This window comes from Oncorhynchus mykiss, chromosome 3 (genome assembly GCF_013265735.2).
Source record: "Oncorhynchus mykiss isolate Arlee chromosome 3, USDA_OmykA_1.1, whole genome shotgun sequence".
NCBI lineage: Eukaryota > Metazoa > Chordata > Actinopteri > Salmoniformes > Salmonidae > Oncorhynchus > Oncorhynchus mykiss.
Genome location: NC_048567.1, coordinates 24754284 through 24779928, shown reverse-complemented (window position 1 = coordinate 24779928; position 25645 = coordinate 24754284). Strand labels below are relative to the sequence as shown.

Sequence of the window (25645 nt, the reverse complement as noted above, 5' to 3'; positions counted from 1 at the left end):
TGTAAGGAGGGGAGAGCGAGTGAGGCTGGGTCAAGAGAGTGAGAGAGGGATGGGTGTAAAAAAGAAAGAAAGAGAACTCCTGATTCATCAGGTGCGGTGGTGAAGAGTTCACTGAGGCATGGGTGGGGCTAGATGACTGCAGGTAACAAGGACAGTAGTCCAGTCACAGCTTGAAGCTTGAACTTCACTATCTCAAATTCATAACATAACATGAGAGGTGGAACATTTGACCATTTAGGAGGATAGAAGGGAAATGGGGTTTTAGACTCTAAGATGTACACTAGGGTACCAAAGGAATTTGAATTACTGCTTTAGGCAGTGTATGCTCAAAGAGAGCATAATCTCAATTCAGATATCTATACTGAACGAAAAATATAGACGCAACATGCAAACATTTCAAAGGTTTTACAGAGTTACAGGTCATATAAGGAAATCAGTCAATTGAAAATCAATACATTTGGCCAAAGTCTATGGATTTCACATGACTGGGCAGGGGTGTAGCCATGGGGGGGAGCCAGGCCCAGTCAATCAGAATTTGTTTCCCCCCACAAAATGGCATTATTACAGCCAGAAATACTCTTCAGCACCTCTGTCAGGCAATCCCGCAGGTGAAGAAGCCAAATGTGGAGGTCCTGCAGTTGTTAAGCTGGCTGGACATACTACCAACTTTTCTAAAACGACATTGGAGGCAGCTTATGGTAGAGAAATGAACATTCAATTCTCAGGCAACAGCTCTTGTGGACATTCCTGCAGTCAGCATGCTAATTGCACGCTCCCTCAACTTGAGTGTGTGGCATTATGTTCTTGATATGCCACACCTGCTGGGTGGATGGATTATCTTGGCTAAGGGGAAATGCTCACAAACAGTGAAGTGAACAAATTTGTGCATAAACTCTTAGAGAAATAAGGTTTTTGTATGGAACTTTTCTGGGATTTTTATTTCAGCCCATGAAACATGGGACCAACAGTTTGCATGTTGTGTGTTTTATATATTTGCTAAATGTATTATAGGTCACATTGGCACAGTGCTTACAGCCAAACACTAGGCTACCTTATGGACTGATGTTGACACTAGAAGCCCATCTTATTTCTGTCAGGGACATTTCCAGTCATCCTTGCACTTGTATTGATTGCCCTCTGCATCTCTCCTTTCAATAGCCCATCTGTAGAAAATGTATTGTTCCCCAGTCTCGATTGGGGGTCATCATTGCTATTTTCTACACTGAAAACCTATCACACTTACCATAGTAAAATGACATGTTGCCTGATCCAGCAATGCCTCTTTTCAGTAATGTGATTTCTATTACCCATGGAATGCTGCAGTTTTTGACTTTTTCTAAACCCTGGTCATTGTTTGAGACTTCTTTGTGCCCTGTAGTTTGGAGGTTCACTGACTGAGCCATGTTTATAGTCAGAATGGTTTCTTAAAGGGAAGGCTCGCCTCCAACTGAAGGCGAGTTCAATAATGTCCTTGTGTAGAGATTTTCTGTCTTATGTCTGGCCTTAAATGTTTGCCAACTTTATAATTGTGCTGTCAAGGTTCCCGAATTCAATGTTATTACTTTTTGCAATGAGCATTTTTCTGTGGTGCTTTTTGTAAAGCATTCTTTATTGCCCATTGTGATAGGAGTGACGGCCAGTTAACTGAATCTGTGGCTGTGCACAATAGCACAAGTAAAGATTTGCTATTAGGAGTGTTGCTGTGTAGGTAGAAAACAGAGACCCATCTGCGTCATCCCAACATGTTATCTTGTTGCCATGATTCAATGCAAATGTGAACACCTTTGTGTAGCGGCTCTGTGAGCAGCCTACCACAACAGGGGTCATGGGTGAGTGAGACGTGGCCAGGCAGAAGGGTCAACTGGAAAATAATTTTCCACAGAGGTGTTGCCCTTTACAAAAACAGGCTTCCACATGGGCACTATGAAAGGGTCAGTGGGGTTATGGTCCATCTTTTTTTTGGTGTGTTAGCTGTTAAGATTACATTTAACACACTTGAATCATTTTTCCTGGTCCTATAACGTTACATTTCACAGTACCTGCCTGCTGTACAAATGGATCATAGTTTGATGCCAATTCAGGTTTACATTTTCATCCGTTTTTGCTTCTTTTTGATTCTATTTAGGTTTGGCTGGACGTGTAAGGCAAGTTGAAGAGTCCCCCTTCCCCTTGGTCCAGTGTTGTAGGGGAGGGCAGATCCCCTGTTTTTTTTCCTACCCTGATGCCGCCCTGTAAATTCATGATCACATGACCTTGGATATGGACGCAGTCCTGTCCGACTTTGTCCGTTCCACTGGAGCTGAGCCAGGACTAGCCAGAGACCTGCTAGAGGGTGAGTTGCAAGGCATTCTGGGGTAAAATAGATGGTTTTATGGTCAACTGCTAGTGAGGGGTATACATTGAGCAGTGCAGTAGCTATACGGTGGTGAGAGACAAGACGTGCTCAAAATTCAAATATTTACTCAAGCAATGGAATGTGTCAGTGGCCTTTACATAACAGTCGCTATGATTCTGACGTATGGTAAATATTTATACTAATGACTGTTGAGTGGATCTGACTTTTATAGAATGCGTTGGCTTTTTCGGTCAGGTTTGACTTGTCCTTTCCATTTGCAGGGAAGAACTGGGATCTCACCGCTGCCCTCAGTGACTTTGAACAGCTGCGACAAGTGCATGCTGGGAACCTGTCATACTCTTTTGCTGAGGAGAGGACGTACCCAGGCCCGGAGAAGGAGATGGCCAGAGTGGGGCGGCCCCTTCTTCACCGTCAAGAGGAGGTGCCGCAAGGTGAGAACAGTGGTAAGTAAAAATATATATATTTTGGGCATAATGTCACTTATTTACAACCACTTATCTGTTGTCCTCTTGTTCTCCTCATTGTGATGAACTAGAACCCTCTCCTTTTGTTTTTTTAGTTCACTTTTTATGTTTGTCAAGTCAACCTTCCTTGTATACTTTCCCCTTGTCCAATTTCTCTTTCCTACCCCTTCCCACAACTAACCTAAACTCCTCTTTCTCTCTTGTGATACCTCCCTCCGCAGCCACAGAGAAGCGTCTATCGAGAGGCATCTCCCATGCCAGCTCTACCATTGTGTCCCTGGCACGGTCACACGTCTCCAGTACGGGCAACTGTAGTAGTGAGCCCCTTCTGGACACGCCTCTGTGCACATTCCAGCTGCCTGACCTCACCGTGTACCGGGATGACTTTCGTGGCTTCATCGAGAGGGACCTCATCGAGCAATCTATGATGGTGGCCCTAGAGCACGCCGGTGAGTTTAACTGCACGGGTCCCACTGCTGCCACCAATTACAAATAAATGACTTTATTCACTTCTAAGGCAATCTTGTTAATTGTGTTGTGTAGGTGACCGTCTACACCATAGCTTCTCAGTACTAGACGTGCATGCTGAATTGTTTTTAGTGTGAATGAAATCGCGAGTGCCTGTTCTGTTTACATTAAGGCCGACTCAATTGGTGGACACGGGTGGGACCTAACTGTCAGAGTCTATTGCCATTGGCGACGAGTGGGGACGGAAACTGCCTGTTACATGCAGCGTCATTGGGTGAGTGTCATAGCCTTTCAAACAAGATCCAAATCTAACGTGTTAGGTCATACTCTGCTATGTCAATCAATGATGAGAGCTTCATTGTTAGCTGAAGTAAGCCCTTGAATAATTGTGGTACACATTATAGCTAAGCGTCAGTGTCCTACTGGAGAGGCTTAGCCCAGAGCAGTTAATTAGGATCCAATTGAGGTGTAAGCATTGTAGCTAAAATGCCTTGTAATCCATCCTTAGAAATTGGACTTCATTTGTGATATTCCTGAAGCTACAGCCCATAATGGCACACAAGGCTAATTAAGAACACAACTCCCACATCAAACAACTTGCCTTTTGCCTTGAGTAAGGTTTGGATGTAACCACTGGTTTTCCTTTCTTTGAGATGGTGTTTATACTATGTGCCTGTACGGCCTTGCAGGTATGTGGGGCTTTCATGACCGCGACCTGATGCTGCGGAAGTCTCTGTATGCACTGATGGACCACGGCCAGGAGAGGGAGTCGCTGAGACGCAGGTGGAGGTGGCAGCAGACCCTGCAGAACAAAGAGGTGGGGGATTCACTAGGTTGGATCCATGTGAAACTTAGTCCAAGGGATTGTTTACAGTCCAAACTTCCATTTCAGTGTATTGAAGTGTGTGTGTCCACAGTCTGGTCTGGTGTACACAGAGGAGGAGTGGCAGAAGGAGTGGAATGAGCTGCTTAAACTGGCCTCCAGTGAACCTAGGATACACTATAGCACCAATGGCAGCAATGGGTAAGACCTGTCTCGGACACCTCTCGCACGCATTATTTATCTTAAGTATGTATACTATTATATTAAGTTTGAGGCATGCCAAATGGAGTTATGGCCCATCATGAGCCTCTGTTTTGGAACAAAGACTAAGATAGTAAGAGGAAAATGTTAGATAGTGGCTACCTATGTCACTTCCTGTGTGTTTCCTGATCTGACCCCGTTCGTTTCCTATGTACAGGACGGAGTCATCAGAGGAGCCTGTGTACGAGAGTCTGGAGGAGTTCCATGTGTTCGTCCTGGCCCATGTCTTGAGGAGGCCCATAGTAGTGGTGGCAGACACCATGCTCAGGGACTCTGGAGGAGAGGGTAAGGTGACACATTTTGATATTACCAATTTGGCCGCCTTACATCCATAAGCTGTGCTTTATGAACTTTAGTGTTGTAACTGATTGTGATGTTTTATGCTGAATGTTGTTCTCCTCCTCCTTCCTTCCCTCACCAGCTTTTGCCCCCATCCCATTTGGAGGGATCTATCTGCCCCTGGAGGTGCCAGCTGCCAAGTGCCACCGCTCGCCTTTAGTGCTGGCGTACGACCAGGCCCACTTCTCTGCCCTCGTCTCCATGGAGCAGAAGGACGGCTCGAAAGAGCAAGGTAATGTTACGTGTTCATCATCCTCTTAACTACCTATCACAACCAACATGTTTCATAGTGAAGTGGACCACATGAATAGACTATACCTCACCAAGGTTGAAATTAGAGGAACTGCACATCAATCATAGTCCCAAAATGGACTAACGGGTACCTGTGACATCTGATTTCTTTGTAATATTTGAAGATTCGGTTTTGGTTTCAAGTAATTCCCTTGACTGACAGTGTTTTGTTTGTAAAGTATCACTCACTTGACGCTCCGACTGAAGAGTAGCATTCTGATCTCACAACATCAGTCAAACACTCACGCAGAAGTTGGCTAGCTTCTGACCATTTTACTCACCCTAGAAAAGCTGGTTAGACTTCTCTTATCAAGAAGGGTTAATGACTGTAACAAAACATTTTTAGCCAGTCTTTACTGAAACATGTCAACTGGGTGTATGTCATTTGTAAATTCATCAATTATTCTGCACTCTGGGTCTCTCAAACCAGAGTACTAATTGGAGTAGATTGCCAGTGTTTACGAACTCACCCCATGACCAACATCAAAGTACGCCTCCAAGACACGAATCTAGTCTTTTCAGTTGCATTGTTAATGAGGCACAGAAATTGGCCATTACGGTCCCTCTTTAATTAGTACTTTGCATCAGTTGAATGACAATTGCTGGATTGAAGAATGCTTTTAATTTTACTTTGAACATTTTTGCTCCCTCTCCCCCACAGTTGTGATCCCTCTCACTGACTCAGAACACAAGATGCTGCCTGTACACTTTGCAGTGGACCCTGGGAAGGACTGGGAATGGGGCAAGGATGACACGGACAATGTCATGTTGGCAAGGTATGATCCGACTCATTGCACTTCAAATTGGGTCTGCATTACCCCCTCCAAAAACACACACGCAGTCACTATGTCCTCGTAGGACCTAATATCCTGTATTGGCCCCTGCTCCAGATTAGAGAAATGCTCGTCAGTCAGTGAGATTAGCTCTAAATGCCTTCTATGATTGGAACAAGGGGGAATACAGAAATAGCCTGAAATAAAAATAACTGGATAATTATTCCACGGGATTAAGATTTGCTGCTGTTTCAACTGGAATGGTGTACAAAAATAACTTAAATGGAATTAACACAGTGCCTTCAGAAAGCATTCAAACTCCTTGACTTTTTCCACATTTTGTAGCGGAATTATGTTTTTATACATTTTTACTAATGAATAAAAAAAATCTGAAAAGTTGAAATGTCTTTGGCCAGTAAGTATTCAACCCCTTTGTTATGGCAACCCTAAATAAGTTCAGGAGGAAACATGTTGCAATAAGTGTTTAACATGATTTTTGAATGACTACCTCATCTTTACCCCACACATACAATTATCTTTAAGGTCTCTTAGTCGAGCAGTGAATACATTGAATACCCCTTTGAGCATGGTGAAGTTATTAATTACACTTCGGACGGTTTGTCAATACACCCAGTGACTTTTCCATTGCCAGAGAAGAAGGAAACCGCTCAGGGATTTCACTAGGAGGCCAATGGTGACTTTAAAACAGTTAAAGTTTAATGGCTGTGATAGAACTGAGGACGGATCAACAACATTGTAGTTACTCCACAATAGTGCTGAGCGATTGGTGCTTTTTTTTTTAGGTCGTTTTGGTTTGATTATATAAAAATAATCACGTCTTGATTATTTGGATTGAATAAAACAATGAATAAAAGTCCCATGATGGTAGTGGACTGTCCATTACTGCTTATCATTTATTCACATTACTTTAATAATATTTCAGTTGTGTATATTACATTTGTTTTATGGCTTTATTTCATTTGAAGTCCTCATCTCTGTAGAGCTGCTGTCTGACAAAATCCCAATTTGTTTTAGTTCTTCAAAGGCATACTTTTATGACTCCTGTATTTTCAGGTAGAGATAGAAAGCAGCTGTTGCTTCGCTAGTTATGTCCAATCACGATCAAATATTCGTGTCTCTTCTGTAGCAGGCGTAAAAGAAAGTCCGGAAAAGTAGATGTGCAATGGATTATGGTCATTGTAGTTAATTACCACATTTTAAGTTCCAAAATATGTAAAATTTTTGTCTGCTGGAAACTACAACTCACTACTACATCGCACAGTTCAGGCTGGATCAGATTTATCTCTAGAGAAACTGCAATGTGCGCATTGAGCTCACGGGGAAAAATGGATTTCAAATAATTGAACCAACAACACGATTAGTTCTTTTAAAAAACAAAAAATAACTTGTATTTAATTTCTCAGCACTACTCCCCTATACTAAACTAAATGGCAGAGTGAAAAGAAGGATGACTATATAGAATACAAATATTACAAAAAGGCACTAAAGTAAAACTGCAAAGAAATTAACTTTATGTCCTGAATTCGAAGCATTATGTTTGGGGCAAATCCAACAACACATCACTGAGTACCGCTCTTCATATTTTCAAGCATGGTGGTGGCTGCATCCTGTTATGGGTATGCTGGTATTCAGCAAGGACTATTGAGTTATTTAGGATAAAAAGAAACAGAATAGAGCTAAGCACAGGCAAAATCCTAGAGGAAGGAAAACCTGCTTCAGTTTGCTTTCCAACAGACACTGGTAGACACATTTCTCTTTTAGCATTCACCTTTTAGCAGGACAATAACCTAAAACAAGGCCAAATATACACTGGAGCTGCTTACCAAGATAACATTGAATGTCAGTTACAGTTTTGACTTAAATCAGCTTGAATATCTATGGCAAGACTTGAAAAAGGCTGTCTATCAATGATCAACAACCAACTTGACAGAGCTTGAAGAATAAACTGATAAAATGTGCAAATATTGTACAATCCAGGTGTGCAAGGCTCTTAGAGACCTACCCAGAAAGACTCACGGATGTAATCGCTGCCTAAGGTGATTCTAACATGTATTGACTCGGGTGTGAATACTTTACGGAAATAAATTAGCAAACATTTCTAAAAACGTGGGGTATACCATTGGGGTATTGTGTGTAGATGGGTGAGATTATTTTATCAATTTTGAATTCAGGCTGAAACACAACAAAATGTGGAATAAGTCAAGGGGTATGAATACTTTCTGAAGGCACTGCACATAGTTTGTCAAATGGATTATAGAACAATTTTTATGGGGAATTAGAATTTCAGCTCTACACAATTATGCATTCATGTTGGCTACATTTCTGACAGTATTTATCCATTATCAAAGGTTACATAGTTTCAAGTGAGCCGTTTGGGCCTCAAGACTTGAACAGATGCCACGCCATTAGCCTAGTTTGAATAACTGCCATGTTTCCAGACATCACTTATGTAGCCTAGTTCTTATTTCCCTTTCTCTAAATGATGCATGTAATATTCTGGGAAGCAGCCCTTTCTCTAAACGTTTCACCCAACATGGTGTTACTGTTGGGGGCACGACAAGGCGATTTCACCCTCCATTTTGAACTTTGACCTGTCTGTCTTCCTCCCTCAGTGTGACCCTGTCCCTGGAGGCAAAGCTCCAGCTGCTACACAGCTACATGACTGTCACCTGGCTGCCCCTGCCCTGTGAGGTATCTTTCGTGTTCTCATTCGCTAAGGGGGAATCCTAACTCTTAACACACTTCCCTCAGTCATGCATTGATGTCAATGGGAGACTGTGACCATTTGAGTTGTCGGTTTGGATTCAGCCCTGGTTGCAGATAATTTTGTAACAATAGCATACCTGAACACCCCCTCTAAATTGTTTGTGAATGTGAAGCTTAGATCATATGTTACCTACCTGGTTACGTTTTTAGCATGTTGTATTGGATGGTTAAATTGAAATGAAGAGAGATATATAAAATGTAGATAGGCTATTTACTGTGTTACATAACTGTGTGGGTTTCTGTTATTATGTGGGTTGTAATTTGATGTTTTGTTCTAGTCTGTAGTCATTCCCTCTGCTTCACAAACCCCATGTTGAAAACAAGCCACCCATAAAATGACCTCACACTAAATGGTTTGAGGGGCCTTTTTGTGCATTCCAATCTAATGCTGGGAGTTAGAAAGAATATCAACCTCATGGCAATTTCACCGTTAACCTCTAGTGAGAAGTAGCAATAGACGAATCGCTGTTGAAGAGCTGAGGTATTCTGACTTTCCAATAAAAACGAGGACGTTGGTGTTACAACACTTCGGTTGTCACGGTTATGGGGCTTGGCAGAAAGGACCGTTTTGATAACTGTCCATTGTGTGAACTAGTGTCATCATTATCTTCATTGTAGGTCCCACCCTCTCCAATTATAGCATGTATATTTTCCAATAGAATCTATAGAAATGGCAAAGAAGCTTTCTGAACCGAGTCATCTGCACCTCTCACTCCTGCTCTTAATCTCTCTGTTTCTCTCTGCATCACACACTCACACCCGCTCCCTGTTTCTTTTTTATTTCTCTATAATTCATCATCGGTGTGTCTGTTCTTTCAGCAGGCACCTTTGGCTCAGCCCGAGTCCCCCACCGCCTCTGCAGGAGAGGACGCCCGCACCCCTCCCGACTCAGGAGAATCCGACAAGGAGTCAGTCAGCAGCAGCTCCAACGGTGATGCAATGATGACAGCAGGGGCTGCCAGCGTAGGTGGAGGTGTGTCGACTAAGAACAGCTCCTCCTCCTCCAGCTCGTCCAGTAACAGCTCGGCAACATTGACGACGGGTACGGGGGGAAAGGAAAAGCCCAAGAAGGAGAAAGACAAAGACAAGAAAAGGGCTGACTCTGTGGCCAACAAGCTGGGCAGCTTCGGCAAGAGCCTGGGCAGCAAGCTTAAAAAGAACGTGGGCGGGCTGATGACGGGGAAGAATGCAGGAGGCAGCGGGGCCAAGCAGGAGGGCACAGAGAAGAAGAAAAGTTCGCTGAGGGGGCGGAAGGGCAGCAAGGACAGCTCGCCTTCGGCCCACGCCTCTGAGGACTCTGGGAAGGGCTCGCCGTCGTCGGGCAGTGAGCGTCAGAATGGCACGGGCAGTGGCAGCAGCGAGAGTGACCCGTATAAGTACAGTGCCGACGTGAAGGCGAGCCTGAGCATCCTGCGGGCGGCCATGCAGGGCGAGAGGAAGTTCATCTTCGCTGGCCTGCTCATCACCAGCAACCGCCAGCCCTTCCAGGAGGAGATGATCCAGCGCTACCTGTCTGACGCTGAGGAGCGCTTCCGGGTAGAGCAGGAGCAGCAGCGGAGAGAGGCAGAGCGGAAAGGAAGCACCAACGGCATCCAGCAGCCCAAGAAGGAGGCAACGGCAGGCACAGAGGTGGGCTACCGCACCTATGAACCGAAAGAGGAGTCGACTGAGAGCTCACCGCCCAACTTCAGCCACCTCAAGTCGTCCTCATTCAACCCCTCACTCTACTCCGGCGTGGTGCCCATCCCCCGGCCAACCTTCATGGACCAGCCGCCCTCCCCGGCCCTGCTCACTCAGCACCCACACATGCACGGCTACATGGAGACGCGGCGCCAGCTTGCAGGTGGCTCCCCAGCCTCGTCTTATCCCGGGCTGCCTTCCTATGCCACCCTCCCCCGCCACTGCCCCATGGCGCAGGGCCCCCCTCACCCCCAGTACCACCCCCCGCAGGCACCGGTACCCCTCAGCCCCTTTCGCCTCATCCCCTCTTTCGCACCCTCATACCTCCCCGAGCACGACACTCCAGACTACCCCACCTCAGAGCCTGTAGGCGGGGGCTACACTAACGGATTCCGGGACTTGCGCGCTGCCCTGGATGTTCCTCGCAGCGGGCCTCTCCCGGTCAGACACTACTCCCTGGGCAGCGCCGGAGGCCTGTCCAGCCGCTGCCGGACGCCCAGCTGCAACTACTACGGTCACCCCGAGACGGGCAACTACTGCTCCTGCTGCTACCGAGAGGAGCTGAAGAGGAGGGAGACGGAGCCAGCCATCCACAGGTTCTGAACAGACGGACTGACCAGAACTGGCTTTGTGGCCACCAACCACAAGGAAACTGATGGATGAGGTTTCTTGCTATAGGACGATACAGAGCCTGGCCCTCTTATCGCATCACTTCCTTTTCTAAAGGCAACACTGTGTGTGGAGAGCGTCCTGGACAGGATCAGTGCAGTGACTTCAGAGACTGGAGAGAAGGGGGCTGCGGCGAGCGTTAGACAATAGGACTGTGCACATCTCTTACATTTGTTGTGGCTCTTATGCAGGCTGTGTGTGTGTGTGTGAGAACTGCAAGCTCTCCTCCACTTTGTCCCCTTGTTGCCTTGCAGCTGTCTCCTCCTGGTGGAGAGAATGTATACGGCAGGCGATACACGCACACTGACATTCACATTACACACACAAACTAACACTGCACAAGCACAACCAGAAACTTCTTGATTATCACTCTTCTCCATATGTGGAGACGACCTATATTTGGCCCTGTAAATTGGTGGTATTTTAACATACGAGTCAACCCTTCAATGTCTTGTTAGTCTTTTCAACCAGAGGGTTAGAGATGTATGCAGACGGACTAGCCCAGGGCATTACTGTTACCGGGTGCTCATGTATGACTTGGGAATGAACAGTGCTCTTTCCTGATGAGTAGTTGGGTTTCTTTTGCGTTGGTCCTCGCTCTTGTAATGCAAATTGAAACTACAGTATTATGTTACAGTGGTTGCTGTTCTGGCTTCAACGGTGCTGCTAATGTTCCAGAATGCAACAGACCTCTATTCAAGTTCATCTCAAATATAACAAGCAAAACAGATAGTCCTATCCACCCTTAAGATGCCTTTTATGGCAAAGTAGCCATCCAATCTAAAATCACCACTGTGTCCAGATGTCAGTCAAGTCCATTTTTATACATCTACCATGTTTAGATGTCTCCCAGTATCAATTATAGAACATACATGGCGGAGTACTGTGGTAGATATTCCCAAATGGCTAATATACAGTTTTTAATAAGGTTGCTAGATTCTTACTGTTCCTGGCTTGTTTTTGTCATTTTATATCCATCATGAAAATGAGGCATTTCAATAATATGCTGGTACATTTAGGGTCATCCAACACTACTAAACTGGCATTCAAAACCAACTCCCCTCGCATTTTCAGCTCAAGACCTCAAGGTAATCAGTACATGCTAAACTGATGAACGTTCACATTTTGGTTGAAAAAGACACTGTCCATTGTAACATTGTAACTCTGCTTCTCTTGTGGCTGAGAAAGGTAACAGGTATTTTATGGAATCTTGTCCATAGGGCTGTGTTACTTTAGTCTAAATATTAATAACTTTTCGTGAATACCTACTTATGGCAAACCCCAAATTCCTGACATGGACACCCCATTGATACGATTAAAAACAAGTTGGATTATTTAACCCAAATCCCCTTCAAGTCCTAATTGAGGGCATTGTGTTGATTCCAAACAAGTGACTGACCCCCGTCGCTTAACCTCTCTGCACAAATTCAAGCACTTTCCTAATGTCCGTAGACATTTTGTTACCGTTTTGAAGGTATCTGACTGTTATGTTGTCCTTAGGTCATGTCAGAACTGTAGACACTGCACCTCTACTTGCAGGAAGGCAGACGCATGGGCTAGAACCCCTTCGCTAAGGATTCAGTTACCATGGGAACAGCTTTTTGGTGCCAGTGTTGTGGTTTAACTCTATTTCCTAGTTGCCTTTTTTCAGTCTCTTGTCCTTGTGGCATTACAATCTTGTTTGTATGTTTTACAAAATGTGCATCAGGTGTACAATACTCGTTTTTGCTGCAGTTTCTCGTCTAGTGTTTTTGTACCCTACTCAGTGTAAATCCCCTGTTTTTAAATATTTTCATTTTGCACCCAGACATGGAGTCATTTTCGAAGATCATAACAAAGTGATTTAGAGATCAAATGTAAAATATATATATATATACATATACATATACATATACATATATACATATGTATATATACAGTGCCTTGCGAAAGTATTCGGCCCCCTTGATCTTTGCGATCTTTTGCCACATTTCAGGCTTCAAACATAAAGATATAAAACAGTATTTTTTTGTGAAGAATCAACAACAAGTGGGACACAATCATGAAGTGGAACGACATTTATTGGATATTTCAAACTTTTTTAACAAATCAAAAACTGAAAAATTGGGCGTGCAAAATGATTCATCCCCCTTAAGGTAATACTTTGTAGCGCCACCTTTTGCTGCAATAACAGCTGTAAGTCGCTTGGGGTATGTCTCTATCAGTTTTGCACATCGAGAGACTGAAATGTTTTCCCATTCCTCCTTGCAAAACAGCTCGAGCTCAGTGAGGTTGGATGGAGAGCATTTGTGAACAGCAGTTTTCAGTTCTTTCCACAGATTCTCGATTGGATTCAGGTCTGGACTTTGACTTGGCCATTCTAACACCTGGATATGTTTATTTTTGAACCATTCCATTGTAGATTTTGCTTTATATTTTGGATCATTGTCTTGTTGGAAGACAAATCTCCATCCCAGTCTCAGGTCTTTTGCAGACTCCATCAGGTTTTCTTCCAGAATGGTCCTGTATTTGGCTCCATCCATCTTCCCATCAATTTTAACCATCTTCCCTGTCCCTGCTGAAGAAAAGCAGGCCCAAACCATGATGCTGCCACCACCATGTTTGACAGTGGGGATGGTGTGTCAGAGTGATGAGCTGTGTTGCTTTTACGCCAAACATAACGTTTTGCATTGTGGCCAAAAAGTTCAATTTTGGTTTCATCTGACCAGAGCACCTTCTTCCACATGTTTGGTGTGTCTCCCAGGTGGCTTGTGGCAAACTTTAAACGACACTTTTTATGGATATCTTTAAGAAATGGCTTTCTTCTTGCCACTCTTCCATAAAGGCCAGATTTGTGCAATATACAACTGATTGTTGTCCTATGGACAGAGTCTCCCACCTCAGCTGTAGATCTCTGCAGTTCATCCAGAGTGATCATGGGCCTCTTGGATGCATCTCTGATCAGTCTTCTCCTTGTATGAGCTGAAAGTTTAGAGGGACGGCCAGGTCTTGGTAGATTTGCAGTGGTCTGATACTCCTTCCATTTCAATATTATCGCTTGCACAGTGCTCCTTGGGATGTTTAAAGCTTGGGAAATCTTTTTGTATCCAAATCCGGCTTTAAACTTCTTCACAACAGTATCTCGGACCTGCCTGGTGTGTTCCTCGTTCTTCATGATGCTCTCTGCGCTTTTAACGGACCTCTGAGACTATCACAGTGCAGGTGCATTTATACGGAGACTTGATTACACACAGGTGGATTGTATTTATCATCATTAGTCATTTAGGTCAACATTGCATCATTCAGAGATCCTCACTGAACTTCTGGAGAGAGTTTGCTGCACTGAAAGTAAAGGGGCTGAATAATTTTGCACGCCCATTTTTTCAGTTTTTGATTTGTTAAAAAAGTTTGAAATATCCAATAAATGTCATTCCACTTCATGATTGTGTCCCACTTGTTGTTGATTCTTCACAAAAAAATACAGTTTTATATCTTTATGTTTGAAGCCTGAAATGTGGCAAAAGGTCGCAAAGTTCAAGGGTGCCGAATACTTTCGCAAGGCACTGTGTATATATATATGTATGTATGTATGTATGTATATATATATGTATATGTGTGTGTGTATATATATATATATATATCTCTACCATTTTTAGATGTCTCCCAGTATCATAATAATTCTGGAGTTTGGAACATATCACATTTTTTAGATACCGTTTTGGTCTCGTGTTACACAATGATTTGCAGATTAGGAATTGATTTGTTTTTCTCATCACCAATGTATTAACACTTTCTCATCCAAGCCGTGTTATTACCAATGAGCCATGTAGAATCATGAGGAAGACTAATCTTCCTGACTCTATAAACGTCTTTTCACTTGAAGCACAATAGCGAGAGAATATCTGTATGCAATTCACTGCCTTGCTCAATGGATGGCGCTCTTGTATTTGTATTCAATGTTCCTGAAGTTTCCATGCTTGACTTAACCAAAAATACAAAAGAGAACAATTTATGGGTACTAAGATTTGAGTTTATTTAAAAAAATAACATTTGCCAAGGGTATGAGGGACTCTTCTCTCTTTTTAAGTAACATTTGTCTTTTGAGAGGCAGTTCAAACATGCGGCTCAAAATAGTCACCCTTCAAGGGAATATTCCATGACTTCGAGGTGGCATGTGCATCTTGAATTGGAACCAACCATTCCCCACAATACCATTAAGCTATATCCCAAACAATATTTCTGTGTGTGTGTGTGTGTGTGTGTGGGGGGGGGGGGGGGGGGGGGGGGCGCGCGTGTGTTTGTGCGCTTACGCTGTATGAAACCATTTTGCAACAAAAAATTGCAGCTCATAAGGCACAAACAGGTCATCTTTAATGAAAAGATGATGGCTAACTAAGAAATGGGTGTATGTGTGCTTTCTCCTCTCCTTCCAATGTAACAATATTTGCTTACATCAACAACAATTATTATTATTTTTTAAAGAATTGGATGGCTTACAGACAACATCTTGAACATTTGACTTAGACTGCAAACATTTTTGTATAAAAAACAAATGACTGAGGTTGTATATGTTCAAGTTATTTTTGTAAACCCAAAGTTTTACAATGTTTTTAAAGATAATCTATATTGACGGATGCTAAAATTAGTGGAAGATAAGCTTATAGCCTGGGTTTATGGAGGAGTCAGTATTCATCAGAATGGACAGTTTGGCTGTCAAGGTTGATCACAAAAGAGCCTCCTAAACTCAAAGGTTTCTCATTAGCAAACTAGTTTCCTTCTTGCTGACCTGACGATATGATTTGAGAATATATATTTATAGTGAGAATCTTTTTTTTTTTCTTTTTTTCCAGAAGCTTCCTTTTGGAATGTTTAGTTGAGAAACTTTTAGTATCTTTCCTACGTGTCAAGCAGACTGGCTTTTATTTGTTTGTTTTTATTTGAATTTTAAGTTTATTTTTTATTTCTCACCACCAATCCATGCAATGCTAACACATTACAGCAATGATTCAATACTTGATTGTTGGTGTTTTCAACCTATACTCTTGCTGCAATCCCTCTCTCGGAATAAGATGGCTTTGAATTTGTTTTACTAAGTAACTGACCCATTATTTTTCTATAGTACATTTTCTCATTTCTATGGGACAGAATAGTCATCAGCAACATGAACATGGGATACTTTAGTTGCATGGGACTGGAATTGTTGCATGTAAATGACTATCCATTTAAACAAATTTGTGCATTATTTTGAGCTGATTTGGGCAGTCCTGGTTTTGTGACCAGTTTTTTTCATCTTTTCATGTTTGGAGAGGAGAGGCTGTGACAGTGCAATCTGGATGGAAAGAACATCTGATTTTAATTGTTTTTTTTTTGTTTTGTTTTGTTGATGCACTGTTTGAATAAATTCTCATTGTATTTCAACAACATGGTGGCAATCCCAAAAGTTTTACTCTGTTTCTGACTTTTTTGGGGGGGGGGGTTTACAAATGTATGGTAGGTATTCCAGAGATGTACAGAAAAGGGATTCTGTTTTTCAATGTGCTCATTGGATGTACAATAATGTTGGATGAAAGGTGAGAATTGGTATTATCTTGATCTAAGGATGATGTAATTGTGACACCGTTGATTTATAATCTTTCGTGGCCAAACGATGTAAACATAAATAGTACCGTAGTCCAGTACATTTATCGATCATCTGACCAAATGACACCAGATTTTAGTTCTGGGTTAACTGAAATTACATTGTTAGAGTCAGTTTGTACATCGATACATCTACATCTGATGCCAGCCAGTGGATTTAAATGTAAAACTATTGGATTATATTGTCCAATTATCAATTGTGTTGAAACACTCAAATCAACCATGCAAGAGAGACTTAACAGCAAAAGCTGTTTTTACATATTAGAAACAACTCATCACAGCATTACACATTAGAAGTAACTTTCACCCAGATGATGCAGCCCACACTGCCTGAAGCTGTTCTATGTATTAGAGAAATTGGAGACCCTTATTTAATATTGAATAGGGTCCCATGTGGTCGAACGAGGTTTGGATTTATAGCTCGTTCACAAGGACACGGTCTCCCCACCTGGCTGTTAGGAGGGACAGACTGTACTTCATCCATTTAGAATTTCTATTTGCTCATCGAAAGGAATTTATGCAGTACATTCCCACTGGAATATTCTTCCAATAGCATCTGTCTGCATTACTGCAGTACTACCTTTCTACATTGTCAGTTCCGATGACAGAGCAGCCATTTATCAAAGGATCAACTGCAGGTACTGTATCACTCATCCATCACTTGCCTTTGTTAAGACTAATAAGACTAACGCCTACAAATGGGTACCTTTTCTTGGGGGGGGGGGTTTATTTTGTATGTAGTTGTATGCTGGTTGAAACTACTGGTCATTTATGTAGATTTTGAAGTATTGTTTTTATTGCTTCTGTGCTCTTTAAGCTTAGTCATCCTCATGGCTTTTTCTTATGTTTACATCATTGCTTCCATTCTTGTTTGAAATTCTCAAGGTAGGCGAGAAGTTGAACACTTAGTGACAATGCCATTTTACAGAATACTACAAATGCAGCATCCAACTCATTCTGCATTAGTAACATGGGTATAATGATTTACAACTATTTTACAAGCATGTATGATCCTGTAAAATGTTATAATGCGGCTGATGTGAAGTATCTATATGAGTTAATGGGACTAGACTGTCTAAGATATCACGTTTTTATTTCAGGTGGTTTTCGAAAGTTCTAATTTCAGTGAATCAGTTTGTCAATTACAAATGACAGTGTAGCATTGGAGGCAAAACACTTGTATTTAGAAATATATGTGCATCTGTGTATAGGCCTGTATTTAACAACTTATTAATTGGCCCATTTGAACCATCACTATTTCCATAAAACTAGGCTTACTTCAAAAGCTCTACATACCTTTCCTAGACCGAACATGCACACCTTGTGGCTTAATTTGCAGGACCATTAGTGAAGAACAAACTACTGGTAAAACAAAAAAATGGATTCCTATTAGATGCTTTTTTACACTGCTGGCCCTTTAAGAGGCTCTACTGCACTTGCTTGTTTTCACTGGTGTGTGTCGTTTTAACTATGGTGAGGGGAAACAACAAATGGAACGCAAGAGGGACAAGCAGAGGTATACATTAATTCCCCTTACCAGTGACTGACAACCTATAAGCAAATATTCCTGACAGGCGGTACATTTATGCGTGGCGTGCTCTACACAGTAGCGTACAGACATGGATGCTTTCGCCAATGATAAACGTGAAAGAAACTAAATTAGTTTGTAATTCAGAGACCACTTCTGTTCTCGAAACCGGTGATGCATGGACTCGCTGACATTCGAAGAAAGTGGACCGTTTCTTATGTTTTCCTGGAAAAGACATGGAGCGATTAAAGGCATTTTTTCTTCTCGCCATCGGAAAAAACGTAAATTAACTAAAGTCTGATAGCTTACTTTCTGTAGTTCGTGCCGAGAGAGTTGGACATTGGACGTCAAAATGTTAACGGGATCCAAAACCACGTTCAAAGTGAGGCAAATGGTTCCAGATATAAAGGTAGGCTTTCGACGCAATGTTTTAATATTCTGTTTCATTTTCTTCATATCCTGAAATGTAGCTTGCCCTGGCTGAACTTTTTAGGTACCAATGAGAATAATAAACTGAAATACTTTGTTTGATCATTGGTGGACTATATACACAGAGGTAGAGTGTAGATTCCACCTAGATATTTAGCTGTGTTCAGAATGGTTAGTTACATTGTCGAATTAGTTGGACACATTGTATCGAATTTTATGAAACATTTTAAGACGGTATTACTTGTGGAAACAGTTTCATGGTTTGATAACCTACATTCCACAGGCAGAAGGCCTTTAATTCTTACTGTCTGGGACTGAGGGAGTTGTTTTCCTTTTATGTAGCAACAAATACAAGCTGTTCATCGTAGCATTCTTTGTTTTATGTACAATGTTTCTATATGGTAGACAGGCAGCACGTGTGCACTGAGTTTTGCCTGCTTGGATTGTATGAATTATTATCCATACCAAATGATGGCATGTGCTATGAATGTCCATATGGTTTATGTATTTAGAGAAAGAAAAAAAACATTTTGTAGCTGATGGACTAAACCAAAACTTAAACACTACAGGCACATAGTGTACAGTTGCATACTGTACAGTATTATATGAGAAGAATGAAATGTGGGAATATGAATTGACTTCAGCAAGTGTGATTAGGCTACATATTTAAGACCCTGGATCATCATGCATAGAGCGATGCCTGTTTTCTTAAACCACTCATAACTACTCTTCAGCAGCACCTCATGTGATTCTAAGCTTGGGTGGCCAGGAAGCAATCATCCAGGAAGCTGCTATCATCACACAGTTTATCACTAAAGGCGTGTGTGTGTATATATATATAAAAAAAAATATATATGAACCGCAGAGAGCCCTGTGGTTTCTTAATATTCAGGTTTATTTCTGAGATCTTTCATGTGTTGTGGCCTTGAATTTTTTGTTGTTGCACACTACACATTGTGGTGTAGCTCTGGATGGGTCTGTCTACACTGTTGATGCCTTCAACTCTGTTATACCACCACAGAGGGATCAATCAACCTTTTACCTACAGTATGTCAGTCAACGTGCTTTGTCACGCCCGTCTTTGGAGAAGTCTTGGTAAATCTGCATTGCTGCCTCCTTTACAAGAGAGACAACAGTTTTGGACGTCATTACATGGAAGACTGTGTCTATGTGAGCACATTCGGGGCGAGGGACATGTCTATAAGCCCAATACAATTAAAACCAATTTAAATCGGGGAAAATTGGTGGACTGATTATTACAGTGATGGTTTATGTCATATCCTAGATATTCTTTTGAATTTTAAATGTTATGCTTGTGCGCCCTGTGCTGCTTAGCTCTTCCTCCATGGTTATTTTGAGAAGCCGCAGGGGGAAACAATAAAAGATGCCTCAACTCCACCCTTAGGCATTTCTGCTCACGTGGAGTGGTGGTGATTAGTGCAACATCTGACCGTTGCCATGGAAACAACAGCCTGAGGAGCAGGATGTTTTGAATTTGATTATGAATATAAGTGCCTAACAGAGACGGCAGTTTATTTTAGCCATCTTAAATATACGTTTGCAATGTGGCTGTAGAGAAACACATGGTGATGTCCTGAAAATTATACACCTACACATTCTGGTTTCACTTCCACTAACGTGTTGAGGTTTAGAAACGCACTGAATAGAAATTAGGAATGCGTTGTCTATGGATCTGAAACCTTTGTCGCTCTCATTTTGTATTTAGTAAGTAGGCTACAGCACCCCAATACTGAACTAAATGACATTTGTGGAATAGTGTTGTAACTCTTGTGTATGTAGGCTACCATTGAGAAATTACATAAGGTTCAGAAAAGTTCTCCCATTCATTTCACATCACATGCAGACTGATTGGGTTATAAGGAGGTTTGCATGTTACTTTTCATAATTACACTCCAGGCTGGTTGTTTTCCCACACGCTGTCTTTCCCCTCCCCTGAATTGTTCACATGCTGGCTCCTCAGCTAGCTAGAACATATGTCTATGGGCTGGAATCTGGAAGCAGTCAGTCAGCCACACAACACAATGCAAGTGCCACAGTAGTGAAAATGTAAGAGGCGGGCTCAGCTCTATTCAGAGTGGCTGGAGATCCAGGAGGGCTCATAAAAGAGAGCCAAAATGGTATTCACACACCCAGTCCCATAGGGCCAAGACCTCAGATCCTGAAACAAGCTATGGAACTGGCGGTGCTTCCCATGCAGAAACTGAACAAAAACAATGCCGCCTCTCATTAGTAAACAAGATGTAGGCTTGTTTTCAAGGGTTTATTGATCGTCCATTGGGTGATTATTAACCGATACTGCTATCCCCCAGGGAAAGCGTGAAACAAGGATAGTAGCCTATTTCTGTCCATTTCAAGTGTCTAGATTGTTTTGGGCAACACCCAATGTGGGAGTTGTATGTTTATGAGTTGCTAGAGTCACACATTTTTGTTAAACAAGAAGCACATTTAAAACATGAGTTATTGAAACCTGTCCTGTTATTACAGTCTACAAATAGACATACTTAAGCAACGTACTGACACATGCACATGCACAGTGACAAATAGAAGCTTGAAATATGTATCGCCAGATACACCCTCTGACACACGCGTGCCACACACACACTCTGATTTAACTTTGAACCTTACTTTCACAGCGAGTGCATCACTGAGTACACAAACAGTTTACTTCGGACTAGATTATACACAGTTGAATGGAGAGGGATATAGAAGAGGATTAGAATACAAAATATCCCACCATGAACAACTCATTTCGACTATCGTTAAGGGCAGTTAACGAGTGATTGTTGCAGACCAAGTCTATACGGAGGTCGTTATAATGATATAAGGCCAAGACACCATAGGCATTACAGTGAGGGGATAAAAGTATTTGATCCCCTGCTGATTTTGTACGTTTGCCCACTGACAAATAAATGATCAGTCTATAATTTTAATGGTAGGTTTATTTGAACAGTGAGAGACAGAATAACAACAAAAAAAATCAGAAAAATGCATGTCAAAAATGTTATAAATTGATTTGCATTTTAATGAGGGAAATAGGTATTTGACCCCCTGCAAAACATGACTTAGTACTTGGTGGCAAAACCCTTGTTGGCAATCACAGAGGTCCGGCATTTCTTGTAGTTGGCCACCAGGTTTGCACACATCTCAGGAGGGATTTTGTCCCACTCCTCTTTGCAGATCTTCTCCAAGTCATTAAGGTTTCGAGGCTGACGTTTGGCAACTCGAACCTTCAGCTCCCTCCACAGATTTTCTATGGGATTAAGGTCTGGAGACTGGCTAGGCCACTCCCGGACCTTAATGTGCTTTTTCTCGAGCCACTCCTTTATTGCCTTGGCTGTGTGTTTTGGGTCATTGTCATGCTGGAATACCCATCCACGACCCATTTTCAATGCCCTGGCTGAGGGAAGGAGGTTCTCACCCATGATTTGACGGTACATGAACCCGTCCATCGTCCCTTTGATGCGGTGAAGTTGTCCTGTCACCTTAGCAGAAAAACACCCCCAAAGCATAATGTTTCCACCTCCATGTTTGACGGTGGGGATGGTGTTCTTGGGGTCATAGGCAGCATTCCTCCTCCTCCAAACACGGTGAGTTGAGTTGATGCCAAAGAGCTCCATTTTGGTCTCATCTGACCACAACACTTTCACCCAGTTGTCCTCTGAATCATTCAGATGTTCATTGGCAAACTTCAGACGGGCATGTATATGTGCTTTCTTGAGCAGGGGGACCTTGCGGGCGCTGCAGGATTTCAGTCCTTCGCGGCGTAGTGTGTTACCAATTGTTTTCTTGGTGACTATGGTCCCAGCTGCCTTGAGATCATTGACAAGATCCTCCCATGTAGTTCTGGGCTGATACCTCACCGGTCTCATGATCATTGCAACTCCACGAGGTGAGATCTTGCATGGAGCCCCAGGCCGAGGGAGATTGACAGTTATTTTGTGTTTCTTCCATTTGTCACCAAGATGCTTGGCGATGGTCTTGTAGCCCATTCCAGCCTTGTGTAGGTCTACAATCTTGTCCCTGACATCCTTGGAGAGCTCTTTGGTCTTGGCCATGGTGGAGAGTTTGTAATCTGATTGATTGATTGCTTCTGTGGACAGGTGTCTTTTATACAGGTAACAAACTGAGATTAGGAGCACTCCCTTTAAGAGTGTGCTCCTAATCTCAGCTCGTTACCTGTATAAAAGACACCTGGGAGCCACAAATATTTCTGGTTGAGAGGGGGTCAAATATTTATTTCCCTCATTAAAATGCAAATCAATTTATAACATTTTTGACATGCGTTTTTCTGGATTTTTTTTTGTTATCCTGTCTCTCACTGTTCAAATAAACCTACCATTAAAATGATTGACGGATCATTTCTTTGTCAGTGGGCAAACGTACAAAATCAGCAGGGGATCAAATACTTTTTTCACATTTGATTCCACAGGGAGAGTTATAGTACTGCTTCTGCAGGCTGTAGAGTAAGCTAGTGGTTCAAAGCTGCATTTTAAGCAGGGCAAGTGGATAATGGCATATGAATTCACGTTTCATTAAAAACATTCATATTTTCTCCTATATGTTTAAATCACTTTCCTTCCTTGTTTTTTGTACATTCCGAGGTGGAATTCTCAGTAGTCTATTCCATTGTGGGTTCTCTTTTGTTGTTTTGTCTTTGGGGTTTTCTTCTCTCTGTATAATAAAGTGTGTGATGTGACTATGTTGTAGGAAATGTATTGCACTGTCGTAGATGCTCCTTGAAAGCAAAAGAAAGAGGCGGCATTAAAGAAAAGCCACGACTCACGGCTAGACAGAAACGGTTTTGGGTTTCAGGACGACTTTTGTCTGGTTTATGTTTCAGGGGTTGCTCCAAATGGGGCAAGAGGTAAAAACACTTCAAAGTGAGTCCATGATTAGAGAAAAGACCCCACATCCTTGTTTATATTTTTAGAGCCCCTACGACAATGCCATAAACCTGCTTACTGATGTGAGGAAATTGACAATACCACATAAACCGACAGGCTAACCTCCCTCTACAGCAGCACCACATGTTAAAACAATGTGTTGTAATGATCTAACTAGTAAAAATGTAACTACCAGAGCTACACACAGGCCCCTTGTTGTGCTTGTTGGCGAGGGACGTTGTTCAACCCTACAGTGTGAGGTTTATGTGGTGTTGGACTGCCACTTTCCTCCCTCCGGTAAAGTTTGGTCTATTTCAGGGCAGAGGAGGTATGTTCTCCTCTGCAGAAGAAGTCTGGTCGCAGTAGCAAGGGGAAGCCATGAGCAATGGAAACTGCAATGGGCCTTGGCTGCACTCCCTGAGGAGAAAGGGAGGGAGGGAAAGAGTTGATTGAGTAGTACACACGCAGAAGCCAGATACTTAAGGCAGAGTCAAGGAGTGAAACATCAGCAGAAACAGAGCCTGGACATGTGGTTATTCATTTTGGGGGGTGAATTGGATTTGGGACTCTAATTTGGGATTTTTCCTCTCCTTCACTGATTTAGGGTTCCAGTCATTTTAATCTAGACAACTTCACCTCGCCCTTCTCTCCTATTGGGGCGGCAAGGTAGCCTAGTGGTTAGAGCATGGAACGGAAAGGTTGCAAGTTCAAATCCCCGAGCTGACAAAGTACACATCTGTTCTTCTGCCCCTGAACAAGGCAGTTAACCCACTGTTCCTAGACCGTCGTTGAAAATAAGAATTTGTTCTTAACTGACTTGCCTAGTGCAGTTCCTCTTCCTGTTATGACACATTTTGTTGTAGTTTATTTGATGGGCTCTATTCTTCCTCAGCCTCCAATGTAGTTTTAGCTGGTGGAGCAGTTTGGAGAATTTCTGCTGTTGGAATCCAAATATGTTTACTGAACTTTCGGAATATAACACAACCCCAAGGCACAGACACAGCGTTTGTTAATATTGGTTGATACAAGGAACTGAGTTTCAGATAAAAAATAAATAAATAAAACAAGATCTAAATATCTAAATAAGTTCTGAAAAAGAGCACGGAATGCAGAATGTTTTAGTTATACATGGGGAATTGGTGCTGAAACAATGGATAAACAAATGACTTGAAAAGCCAGATGAAAACAAAAATGAACAATGGTCTGCTGGCAAGCAGAAACCAAGAACCTTGTAAAGTTTTAGTGTTCTCCCTTGTAATTTAAAAACAGGCTTGTTTTTCCACCATTCCCTTCTGCTAACTCAGGTCTTGGGAGGAGGATTGAGTCAATAAAATTGGTGGAACAATAACCCTGTCCAGGATGTCTTGGTATGACCCAGGACTTCATCTTCTGTTTTGAGAAAGTAAGGATTGTTAGCCCGTTTCTGAGGTATTTGTTAGGGGGGGTTGGCAGTTTGGGGTTGGGGGTTTCTCTCACACTAACTGCAGCCAATGAATTTGGAAAATGTATTAACCACATGACTTCACTTGAGAATTGTCACTTGCATTCTGAGGCAAGAATTTAAAAGCTGTGAGATTTGATGATGGGAAAGAAGCTGAAAACCAAATGATGCTAGCATCATGCTAATGTTAGTGGAGTGCTCGTGAGTTTAGGCCTCTGTTGATATGGTCGGTTGGGCATATGTGTTTCACAGACAAGGCAAACAGCTATGCTATGAATGAATGGAACTTACAACCTTTTGATGGAGCAACAGTTATCTTTGTTTTAACACTCTCGTGAGGTTTTAGCCACTGTCAATCTAAAGTTAACCAGAAGAGTGCCATACATTTTCATTAGCATGTTAGCACGCAGTTCACTTCACCACTACATTGTGTGTGTCACAAGAGTTATAGTAGCCTAAGAGTATTTGTCACACATTATAGTAAGTTGTTTTTAGTTCGTTCTACCAAGAAATATGTGACTAAACTGGCGCAAAAATGTAACATGATTGTGAATAGCGGCCTTGTAGGCAGTGAAGAATTGCTGAGTGAGTAGTCAGTACCATAAGGATTCATTGTATACTTTGACCTCAGTCCAAAGCAATCTCCATGTTTCTATACTGGACCGCCTGAGTGGTCATTACCAGAACAAACAGTTCCTTTTTCAATGCCTAGGCCTATGTCTTGTGCATTGTGTGATTTCTACCCTGTGTAAATGGTCTTCTGTGGGGGGTGGGAGCTCAGGCTAAATGGGCCCATATGTTCTAGCAGCTAGCCAG

General features: G+C 42.3%; 2 protein-coding genes across 2 annotated transcripts in view; both read left to right on the top strand.

Annotated features, from left to right (window-relative positions):
* LOC110515154 (OTU domain-containing protein 7B) overlaps positions 1-12880 on the top strand; it is a 32463-nt gene extending 19583 nt beyond the window's left edge. The window contains exons 2-12 of the mRNA XM_021594163.2: positions 2126-2332; positions 2617-2799; positions 3042-3269; positions 3461-3562; positions 3978-4105; positions 4206-4312; positions 4530-4657; positions 4794-4943; positions 5664-5778; positions 8409-8487; positions 9382-12880. Of these exons, the coding sequence (XP_021449838.2) occupies positions 2248-2332; positions 2617-2799; positions 3042-3269; positions 3461-3562; positions 3978-4105; positions 4206-4312; positions 4530-4657; positions 4794-4943; positions 5664-5778; positions 8409-8487; positions 9382-10845 (2769 nt within the window). The 5' untranslated portion in view covers positions 2126-2247 and the 3' untranslated portion in view covers positions 10846-12880. The remainder of the gene's footprint in view (positions 1-2125; positions 2333-2616; positions 2800-3041; positions 3270-3460; positions 3563-3977; positions 4106-4205; positions 4313-4529; positions 4658-4793; positions 4944-5663; positions 5779-8408; positions 8488-9381) is intronic.
* A 1565-nt stretch (positions 12881-14445) lies between these two features.
* The window catches only part of LOC110515141 (myotubularin-related protein 11), a 37881-nt gene continuing 26681 nt past the window's right edge, over positions 14446-25645 (top strand). Inside the window, exon 1 of the mRNA XM_021594161.2 lies at positions 14446-18464. Coding sequence (XP_021449836.2) covers positions 18408-18464 — 57 coding nt within the window. The 5' untranslated portion in view covers positions 14446-18407. The remainder of the gene's footprint in view (positions 18465-25645) is intronic.